We start from the raw sequence: 11,982 nt of genomic DNA on the forward strand, positions 1-11,982 counted from the left end.
CTGTGGACAACTAGTTGTAGGTTACTAACGAGGACAGCTGACTTAATAAACTTAAAACATCAAAATATATTAAAAGTGTTGTAAATATATTTTGAACATACTTTGATATATATGTATATATTGTTATAGGTTCGTGAATCAACCAGTGGCCAAGTCTTACTTCCCGACGAAGTAAAAATCTGTGAAAGTGAGTTATAGTCCCAATTTTAAAATCTAATATTTTTGGGATGAGAATACATGCAGGTTTTATAAATGATTTACAAAATAGACACAAGTACGTGAAACTACATTCTATGGTTGAATTATCGAAATCGAATATGCCCCTTTTTATTAAGTCTGGTAATCTAAGAATTAGGGAACAGACACCCTAATTGACGCGAATCCTAAAGATAGATCTATTGGGCCTAACAAACCCCATCCAAAGTACCGGATGCTTTAGTACTTCGAAATTTATATCATATCCGAAGGGTGTCCCGGAATGATGGGGATATTCTTATATATGCATCTTGTTAATGTCGGTTACCAGGTGTTCACCGTATGAATGATTTTTATCTCTATGTATGGGATGTGTATTGAAATATGAAATCTTGTGGTCTATTGTTACGATTTGATATATATAGGTTAAACCTATAACTCACCAACATTTTTGTTGACGTTTAAAGCATGTTTATTCTCAGGTGAATACTAAGAGCTTCCGTTGTTGCATACTAAAATAAGGACAAGATTTGGAGTCCATGTTTGTATGATATTGTGTAAAAACTGCATTCAAGAAACTTATTTTGTTGTAACATATTTGTATTGTAAACCATTATGTAATGGTCGTGTGTAAACATGATATTTTAGATTATCATTATTTGATAATCTACGTAAAGCTTTTTAAACCTTTATTGATGAAATAAAGGTTATGGTTTGTTTTAAAATGAATGCAGTCTTTGAAAAACGTCTCATATAGAGGTCAAAACCTCGCAACGAAATCAATTAATATGGAACGTTTTTAATCAATAAGAACGGGACATTTCAGTTGGTATCCGAGCGTTGGTCTTAGAGAACTATAATTTTGCATTAGTGTGTCTTATCGAGTTTGTTAGGATGCATTAGTGAGTCTGGACTTCGACCGTGTTTACTTGAAAAATGATTGCTTAACAAATTTTGTTGGAAACTATATATTTTTAACATGTGAATATTATGTGATATATTAATCTCTTAACGCGTTTGATATTATGTGATAGATGTCTACCTCTAGAACAAGTCCCATTGACTCACCTAATAATAATGAAGAGTCAAATGTAAATTGAAATGATTCGTGGACTGATTCACAAGTTCCCGAAGAGGAACCGGAAGAAGAGTCAGAACCGGAAGAAGAATCGGAACCGGAAGAAGAATCGGAACCGGATGAAGATGGTGGTGGCTTCTATGGTTGAAAGTGGTTGTTGTGGATGATCGTAAACAACCGTAGCAAGCAACAAAGGAGTAGTAGTAATGATTGATAATGAGTTAGAGTTGTGGACATAGTAATCAAGTAAAGAGTTTGATAGCATTGGTTATGGTTTTTGATGGTTTCGAATAAGAAACAGAAACATGTAGCAGAAGTGGATTAACACTTTTATTTTTAAGATTTCTGAGATGAAATAATAATATGAATCAGAGATGTATTTGAGTGATTTGTGTATACGTGTTTTGGAATGATGATATGAATCGATTTAATATGAACTTGTGATTTGAATGTGAAGAATAATTGGTGTAATATATGGTGTGGATATATATATCTGTATGCTATGTGATATACATATATTAAATATGTTAGTGGAAGAAAAATGGATTCACAGAATAATAATATGGTAATAATTCCAATCATACACAGTAACACATGTTTCAATTAGGTACAGTAACCATGTAATATGTCTTACTCTACTGACACTAATTCCCGAAATATTATATCGTGTGTAGTTACCCGAACTTTTCCATGTTTATATATATATTAAATGAAATTGTTATTTACATGATTAAGTGTTTCCAACATGTTAAGCAATCAAACTTGTTAAGACTTGATTAATTGAAATAGGTTTCATATAGACAATTGACCACCCAAGTTGACCGGTGATTCACGAACGTTAAAACTTGTAAAAACTATACGATGAAATATATATGGTTATATATATAGTTAACATGATTTTATTATAAGTATGTATCTCATTAGGTATTTTAACAATGAGTTATATACATAAAAATGAGACTATTAATTTAAGAAACTCGAAAACGATATATATAACGATTATCGTTATAACAACGTCTTACTAGGTACATATGAATCATATTAAGATATTGATACACTTGGTTAATTATGTTAAATGATAAGTAAATATATTATTAAGTGTATTAACAATGAAATACATATGTAAAAATAAGACTACTAACTTAATGATTTCGAAACGAGACATATATGTAACGATTATCGTTGTAACGACATTTAACTGTATATATATCATACTAAGATATATTATATATCATAATATCATGATAATATAACAATTTAACATCTCATTTGTTATAATAAACAATGGGTTAACAACATTCAACAAGATCGTTAACTTAAAGGTTTCAAAACAACACTTACATGTAACGACTAACGATGACTTAACGACTCAGTTAAAATGTATATACATGTAGTGTTTTAATATGTATTTATACACTTTTGAAAGACTTCAATACACTTATCAAAATACTTCTACTTAACAAAAATGCTTACAATTACATCCTCGTTCAGTTTCATCAACAATTCTACTCGTATGCACTCGTATTCGTACTCGTACAATACACAGCTTTTAGATGTATGTACTATTGGTATATACACTCCAATGATCAGCTCTTAGCAGCCCATGTGAGTCACCTAACACATGTGGGAACCATCATTTGGCAACTAGCATGAAATATCTCATAAAATTACAAAAATATGAGTAATCATTCATGACTTATTTACATGAAAACAAAATTACATATCCTTTATATCTAATCCATACACCAACGACCAAAAACACCTAAAAACACTTTCATTCTTCAATTTTATTCATCTAATTGATCTCTCTCAAGTTCTATCTTCAAGTTCTAAGTGTTCTTCATATATTCTACAAGTTCTAGTTACATAAAATCAAGAATACTTTCAAGTTTGCTAGCTCACTTCCAATCTTGTAAGGTGATCATACAACCTCAAGAAATCTTTGTTTCTTACAGTAGGTTATCATTCTAATACAAGGTAATAATCATATTCAAACTTTGGTTCAATTTCTATAACTATAACAATCTTATTTCAAGTGATGATCTTACTTGAACTTGTTTTCGTGTCATGATTCTGCTTCAAGAACTTCGAGCCATCTAAGAATCCGTTGAAGCTAGATCCATTTTTCTCTTTTCCAGTAGGTTTATACAAGGAACTTAAGGTAGTAATGATGTTCATAACATCATTCGATTCATACATATAAAGCTATCTTATTCGAAGGTTTAAACTTGTAATCACTAGAACAAAGTTTAGTTAATTCTAAACTTGTTCGCAAACAAAAGTTAATCCTTCTAACTTGACTTTTAAAATCAACTAAACACATGTTCTGTATCTATATGATATGCTAACTTAATGATTTAAAACCTGAAAACACGAAAAACACCGTAAAACCGGATTTACGCCGTCGTAGTAACACCGCGGGCTGTTTTGGGTTAGTTAATTAAAAACTATGATAAACTTTGATTTAAAAGTTGTTATTCTGAGAAAATGATTTTTATTATGAACATGAAACTATATCCAAAAATTATGGTTAAACTCAAAGTGGAAGTATGTTTTCTAAAATGGTCATCTAGACGTCGTTCTTTCGACTGAAATGACTACCTTTACAAAAACGACTTGTAACTTATTTTTCCGACTATAAACCTATACTTTTTCTGTTTAGATTCATAAAATAGAGTTCAATATGAAACCATAGCAATTTGATTCACTCAAAACGGATTTAAAATGAAGAAGTTATGGGTAAAACAAGATTGGATAATTTTTCTCATTTTAGCTACGTGAAAATTGGTAACAAATCTATTCCAACCATAACTTAATCAACTTGTATTGTATATTATGTAATCTTGAGATACCATAGACACGTATACAATGTTTCGACCTATCATGTCGACACATCTATATATATTTCGGAACAACCATAGACACTCTATATGTGAATGTTGGAGTTAGCTATACAGGGTTGAGGTTGATTCCAAAATATATATAGTTTGAGTTGTGATCAATACTGAGATACGTATACACTGGGTCGTGGATTGATTCAAGATAATATTTATCGATTTATTTCTGTACATCTAACTGTGGACAACTAGTTGTAGGTTACTAACGAGGACAGCTGACTTAATAAACTTAAATCATCAAAATATATTAAAAGTGTTGTAAATATATTTTGAACATACTTTGATATATATGTATATATTGTTATAGGTTCGTGAATTAACCAGTGGCCAAGTCTTACTTCCCGACGAAGTAAAAATCTGTGAAAGTGAGTTATAGTCCCAATTTTAAAATCTAATATTTTTGGGATGAGAATACATGCAGGTTTTATAAATGATTTACAAAATAGACACAAGTACGTGAAACTACATTCTATGGTTGAATTATCGAAATCGAATATGCCCCTTTTTATTAAGTCTGGTAATCTAAGAATTAGGGAACAGGCACCCTAATTGACGCGAATCCTAAAGATAGATCTATTGGGCCTAACAAACCCCATCCAAAGTACCGGATGCTTTAGTACTTCGAAATTTATATCATATCCGAAGGGTGTCCCGGAATGATGGGGATATTCTTATATATGCATCTTGTTAATGTCGGTTACCAGGTGTTCACCGTATGAATGATTTTTATCTCTATGTATGGGATGTGTATTGAAATATGAAATCTTGTGGTCTATTGTTACGATTTGATATATATAGGTTAAACCTATAACTCACCAACATTTTTGTTGACGTTTAAAGCATGTTTATTCTCAGGTGAATACTAAGAGCTTCCGCTGTTGCATACTAAAATAAGGACAAGATTTGGAGTCCATGTTTGTATGATATTGTGTAAAAACTGCATTCAAGAAACTTATTTTGTTGTAACATATTTGTATTGTAAACCATTATGTAATGGTCGTGTGTAAACAGGATATTTTAGATTATCATTATTTGATAACCTACGTAAAGCTTTTTAAACCTTTATTGATGAAATAAAGGTTATGGTTTGTTTTAAAATGAATGCAGTCTTTGAAAAACGTCTCATATAGAGGTCAAAACCTCGCAACGAAATCAATTAATATGGAACGTTTTTAATCAATAAGAACGGGACATTTCATCGTGCTCCTTTCCTAAACAGTTACGGATAAATTTAATTCAGAAAAAAAAAATCCCATATTTTAAAATTAAATATATTTATTTATTTTGGTCATTAAATATTTGAAACCTGATCAAGAGGATGCGTCTAATATTTATTTTTAGTTCCAAATAATATGTACGGAGTATTATAATTTAAACTAAAAAGATAAATATATTTTTATTAAACCTAAATCTTCGTAATCAATTTACGTTTCAACTTTCATTTTAAATCTTCATAATTTCGTATTAGATCTGTATGAACACTAACAATACGTCAACCGAGTATCACAATTGATTAATAAATGTATTCAATAAACTTTTATATCTATATATAGATTTATTTTAATAATAATAAACTTTATTATCTCTTATATTATTTTATTTTACAAAATTAATTCTAATAACTAAATAATATAATATTTCAAATTATATTTCGAATTAATATATATATATATATATATATATATATATATATATATATATATATATATATATATATATATATATTTAAATATATATGAATATATTTACAAATAGTTGTTCGTGAATCGTCGAGAATGGTCGAAAGTCAATTGAATATATGAAACAGTTCAAAATTTTTGAGACTCAACCTTAAGGACTTTGCTTATCGTGTCGGAAATATATAAAGATCAAGTTTAAATTTGGTCGAAAATTTCCGGGTCGTCATATTGAACTCCCTCCATATTATCCATGAAATTGCAAAAAGCCGCAATGGATCCGACCTTATCAACAACGCTAGAGGCCGAGGCAGTAGACATTTTACCACTAGAATTGTCAAACTTAGACGCCACCGAACCGAAACAAGACGGGCCCCTAATCGGGCTGAGAGTTTGTTCAATAGAATCTGCAATAACAGGACCCGTTGGGCCCAATGGGGAACCGCTAACTGGCCCATTAGTGTCGTCAGAGATCAAACCTTGCCCCTCCTCGGAAACACGAACGCCTGAAGCAGAAAAATCTTGATTCGGGCCGTTACCGGCATCCCCTACATCAAAATCAACCTCCAAAACCTCGACCGAATCAAAAGCAGAAAGAGTAGAATCGAAAATCTTGAAATTACACAGCTGTCTAGCTTCAGGGATGAACGGTAAAACTCTAAACCTCTCAACCAATGGGAACCTACCAAACCTATTATCCAGCCATAAAACTACAAAATGTTACACACCAAACGACAACACCCTCTTTGACTGATATTATTATTAGAAATTAGAGTTTAAGCTATTCAATTGTCATATACTTTTTCATTTGTTCTAATGTAGGTTATATATCCTAAAAAATAATATAAGTCATAAACTCTCAAATAATGTATTTTTTTTCATTTGTTCTAATGTGATAATTAGGGTTTAAGCTACTCAATGGACATATACTTTTTCATTTGTTCTAATGTAGACTATATACCAAAAAAAAAAAAAAATGTAAGTCATAAACTCTCAAATAATGTATCAACTAGTTAAAGACCCGCGATTTCGCGGGATTTTTGAAGGGTCAAATCATTTATTAATACTATATTATATTGTATTTGTTTGTTTGCTATTAATTTGCCTATAAGTTTCAGATTCTCCAAACAATATAACAACAGAAGATGAACTATCTGAAGTCGAGGTTGCCATACGACTAATATTTGTAACATATTTATATCGGCAATTTATTTAGAAGATACAGAAGAATATGATTATACAAACATAAGTTCATACATCTTAGTTGTCCAGTCTCAACTCATGCATAATGCTCAGATTTTTTCTAATATCAGTTAACTAAACTTGTAACATTTTGAATGATTAAATATTTTGAGCATGCTCATAAGGTATGAGGACAATTCAGTAACCACTAAATCATGAAGCAGAAACATGGATAAGAATATTGAACTTCAAACATGGTAGTTATAATTATGTGAATGAATAAACCAAAAGCATAGCATAAAAATAAGCCTTCAGATGGCAATGCCTATATTTTTTTTGGGCTAATGTTAAGCTGGTCAAGTTGCATTATTTTTTTTCTTCCCTAGGTTACAAAATATGCCACCTGAATGTTCTGCACAAAAGATGAAATTGTTCACACACATAAATAGTTTCATGACTACAAACAATTATGCTAATTGAAGCAAAATGGCATAGATTTCTAGTTTAAAAAACTTATACTTCAGATTTGGAAACATGTAGCAGACGGAAAGCATGGTCTTGTGGATTGTAATCGAATAAACATTCATCAACGGGTGTTATTCCATTTTCTTCGCGAAATTTGGGAAATCCAGTGGAAACACATAAGTTAGGCTTTTTCTTCGCCACCTCCTCTACAATTTCCATTTCCATTTAAATCCATCTCGGCTGAAGCATGAAACTCTATTACCACTTCGGAGGCTTGGAAGTGTAATTTTATAACACTGAAAAGAATGTAACCAAAGCATCAACACAATTAATGATCATAACAAACCAAAAACAATGGCAACAATATCACCACATCTTCAACAAGAAGATATTGCACATACAGTTATGAACTTTCTCTTTGCATAACACTACTCACTTAACACGTTCAACCATGTAACAAAAAAAGAACATGACAACATTTGAACAACTAATCATGAATCCTAAAGATCTTTAAGAATTAAAATTGTTTTTTACCATAATTTGTATTATTATCGAAAACATATGGCAACTTGAATAGGACAACATTGTTATCGGACGTGTTGTCGAGTGGCCTGCCATTTTTTATTTGCTAAACACGCCTTCAACAACTGCAGTGCATTAAAGTGTGTTATAAAAAATGCAGTCCAAAACTATATTAAACAATATTTGACAAACTCGATCATGAAGAGATAACACTACATATGAATGAAACTGCATACAAATAACACCATATCAGACATTTTTATCACGAACACTACATTCTCTTTTTCTCAGAGGATGCTCAACTTTCAACGGTTGACATTAACTATTATTGAGTCTAAATAACACTAATAACCGTTTAAAATTTGGTGGACGTGTTTAAAATTAGTTTTAATATAAAATATGAAATACCCATCAACTACATTCTAGAGTATGTATGTGGCATCAGGCTGTTGCAATTTGTTCGTTATCTGTTGCCATTATGATGGTTTAAAATATTTATTTCAAAGAGCATTGTAAATATATTGGGTAAATTTCGAGTTGTACAGTATAATTATATTATAGGTTAGATTTGCTACAGGTAAACATGTATATACTTCCTAAAATATGGTCTCATTTGAAGTCTAAGTTGTTGTTCAGAGGGCTGCACAATGATATAATTTTAGTTGTCAATGGCATAGCTAAATAGTAATGCTATAGAACACGAACAACTTAATAAAAAAATAAAAATTTAAGCCATCATTACGGAAAACAAAAGTATTGGTGCTGACCCGGGACTGTGACAACCACGTAGTAGCAGCACCTTCTGTTGCTACAGACTCAACCGACGAAACAACAGCAGGATGTATATCAGCAGCAGTTCCCAAGGCCACTAAATCAGTGTTCACAACTACACAAATCAATGTATGATAACATAAATGAGAAACAATTGAGTGAAACACAAAACAAAAAATAATGCAAGCAACATAATCACCAGAGATAGGGATGGCTAAATTTGTCGATAGGCCCTCAATGAAGGTGGGCGATAGCTGAGACAAACTTTCAGCACCTACAGATGTGCCAACAGCAGCTGGCGAACAATAAGCGGTGGCAATGCACATACAATTACGATGCTATAACCTATCTCTGATATTAACTTACCACGAAAATACACAGGACGTATTTGAAGGGAAACCCGTATCGGTAACAGTAACATCACAGAAAGTGTGATAATAAACTTTCTAAATTGCTATGATTACAAATTTCAAAAAATTGCCTCATAATTGTTTTTGTCTGTAAGTCAGCTGTGCCAATGGAAGTTGGTACCATCATGAATTCAGCATTGGCATAAAGACAAAAAAAATTATTAGCTAATAATTCTTCTCTTTTAAGGTATAGGGGGATATTGCTATCAAATTAGCCAACCCAAGTACTAAAAACATAAATTGCCAGAACTCTAAATCATTGTGAAGCTCATTTGCTATGGAAAAATATTTCAATAACCAGATTAAGATACCCTTAATATAAAAACAAGATTAAGAATAAAAAATCACCTTATAACCAAAAATAGTGATCCTTCATAAACTTTTATCATGACGAATCCGTTGATCTTGAAGGATGTTGTCTGTTGTAGCTAGCATACAACTGCAAGAGGAATAGAACACCAATTTGGTATCTACATAAAATAAAATCATAGAATTATAAATTTAATAAAAAATTGACAGATAACAATGGTTAGCTTCATCAAATATTCAAATTACCCAACAAAAATCTACAGTAATTACTTTCTGAACTGCTCATTGACCATCCATCTATTGTGCATCCATATGACTATTAAAGAAGTCAGAAAATCTACAAACCCAGAACCAACAACATTATTATCATCAGCATCATCATGCAAATTTGACTACATAACTGTGATACTTCAAAGCTAGAATAACATTTTACATCAGATATTGATAGTCTTTAGCAAAATTAAGATTTTTTTTAAAATTTTATTCAGAAACTACCATAAGATCAGAACTTGGGAAAAAAAAACCTCCAAAGTGCTTCCCGCTACCAGATTAGACGCTGCTTGGGCGTATACATTCTCTGACATATATCATCCATCATCACAAACATCAGTAACCGAATAATATAAACACTCATTATATCAGATAATAAGAGGCCATCCCATCATATTGGAGAAATACTAACGGATCATTTGTAGTAGGATTAGCTGAAGGAAAATATGCAGCTCTGCAATCATAGAGAAATACATTAAATATCGGAAATCATATTTTGACAGCAACAAAATAGATCACGAATGAAATAACTATAAGACATTGTATGAGCAAGTATCAGCTTAAGCATACTGTGTGACCGCTGGATAAAGAGCCTGAGTCGCAGCTGACGCAGAACTCACACTAGTTTGAGGGGCCTGCATGATAGTTCAATTAAGATCACACACACAAACTTCGAAATAATCAAAACCACCACCACCACCCCCCCCCCCCCCACCACCCCCACCCCCCCCCCCCACCACCCCCACCCCCACCACCACCCCCCCACCACCACCACCCCCCCCACCACCACCACCACCACCACCGCCGCCGGCGGCGGCGGCGGCAGCAGCAGCAGCAACAAAACCCAATACCACATGAGTGGTGTATGTTACAAAAAGGGTTGTAACTAAGAAAAAAACCAAAAGTGAACGACATTAAAAGTTAAACAAAAAAGTCACTACCTTTCGGAGCAGTTGTTGTTGTTGAAGTTTCACCGGCAGGTGCTTTGCTTTAGTCTGTAGTTTACATTGATAAAAAAAAATAACATATTAATATTAGCATCACAATGGACTAATGGAGCTAAACAGACAGAAGAAAATAAAAGCATTATAATCCTAAAATAAACTGGACTTGGTCTGAGTAGTTGTGCTTGAGGGAAAGATGTGTCGGAGGACATGTCTAACAACAAATCTTGATCACAATATTCAGCTTTTATATCTCAACGAATCAAGCATTAATAACTATGAACTATTTTATATTGAATTGAGATTCGGAGAATTATGATCAGCTGGTAAGGTAAACGGGTTCCTTGAACTGAATCTTGAGCCATCGTCATCCTTATACTCCCCCCGTCCGATTTTGATTGCAAGCAAACATAGAGCCTTCGCCGGTTTGATCAATGTAAATAGGTATGTTCAGCCAGTATATGTTATTCAAAATGACAAACAATGGTAATATAAAATATAGGCACACCGCATACCTATGTCAACATTGTACGTATTAGATATGATAAGAACTTTAAGTTACAGCAGTTTACCTTATACACACTCCCATGTTTTCCTCTGCCCAACAACTATGTAGGTGCTTTGGTCTTTAGCTCGATTAATAGCCGATAGCTGTTGCTTTCCTTTAAAATTTCAAACAAATAGAATTACTTCCATGTGATACTATAATAAGAAACTATATGTACCAAATGAGAACTTAAAGTGGCTGTGATGTAATTATGCGAACACCTTAAAGTAAACATTCTTTTTGATAAGCTTTGGTTAATTTGGCGCAACTGACCCATTTTACACAATTCACAATCGTATTGAACCTATTATCATAAATGAAAAAGTATATATTTTCAGACCATATTTTTTCAAACTTTCCGATATTATGTTAGAGATGATCCCAAAACAGTTAAACAAACATCAAAATATTATTATCGTACCCTGATTATAAAAATTATGAATAATAAAATTATATAAAAATTATGAATAAATGTTATGAATGCCAAAAATCAAAAATATGATCGTACCTTGATTGTTCAAACGCCCAGACTGAAACGAATGTGATGGAACCCTGATTGACTATCTTCAAGATGCTAATCGTCTTCATACCTAAATTAGGGCTGACATCAGAAATCATAAAAAAAGAAATCATGAATTTCGATTGTAACTTGAATCAAAGATTTGACGTCAGTAAATTCAGAGTGTAAACTTCGTTAGTGTAGCGTGGTTTGATGG

At 32.2% G+C, this 11,982-nt stretch overlaps 1 protein-coding gene across 6 annotated transcripts; it reads right to left on the reverse strand.

The window, feature by feature from the left end:
• Positions 1–7,295: 7,295 nt before the first annotated feature.
• Positions 7,296–10,474, reverse strand: LOC139898300 (uncharacterized). 6 transcript variants are annotated; one of them, XR_011776949.1, is made up of 9 exons: positions 10,346–10,474; positions 10,188–10,229; positions 10,001–10,082; positions 9,545–9,842; positions 9,153–9,295; positions 8,986–9,060; positions 8,783–8,901; positions 8,028–8,140; positions 7,296–7,789 (listed from the first exon to the last, which is right to left on the reverse strand). XR_011776949.1 is itself a non-coding variant. In XM_071881031.1 (5 exons), exons 2-5 carry the CDS (start codon positions 9,205–9,207, stop codon positions 7,700–7,702), a joined length of 339 nt encoding a protein of 112 aa, XP_071737132.1. In that variant the 5' UTR covers positions 9,208–9,295; positions 9,545–9,685; the 3' UTR covers positions 7,296–7,699. The 6 variants fall into 6 exon arrangements, 1 of the variants encoding a protein (XP_071737132.1); XR_011776952.1 differs by lacking the exons at positions 8,028–8,140; positions 9,153–9,295; XR_011776951.1 differs by lacking the exons at positions 8,028–8,140; positions 9,153–9,295 and having other exon boundaries at positions 8,986–9,081.
• Between the last annotated feature and the right edge of the window lie 1,508 nt (positions 10,475–11,982).

This window comes from Rutidosis leptorrhynchoides, chromosome 3, assembly GCF_046630445.1.
Source record: "Rutidosis leptorrhynchoides isolate AG116_Rl617_1_P2 chromosome 3, CSIRO_AGI_Rlap_v1, whole genome shotgun sequence".
Taxonomy (NCBI): domain Eukaryota; kingdom Viridiplantae; phylum Streptophyta; class Magnoliopsida; order Asterales; family Asteraceae; genus Rutidosis; species Rutidosis leptorrhynchoides.

Excerpts from the sequence above, each read along its gene's own strand:
- LOC139898300 (XM_071881031.1), bottom strand. The coding sequence starts at position 9,207 with ATGTTACTGTTACCGATACGGGTTTCCCTTCAAATACGTCCTGTGTAT. Across the intron at positions 9,061-9,152 it reads ACGTCCTGTGTATTTTCGTG|GTGCTGAAAGTTTGTCTCAG; the intron begins GTAAGTTAATAT and ends GCACATCTGTAG. Across the intron at positions 7,790-8,782 it reads CGTGGTTGTCACAGTCCCGG|TGTTATAAAATTACACTTCC; the intron begins GTCAGCACCAAT and ends CATTCTTTTCAG.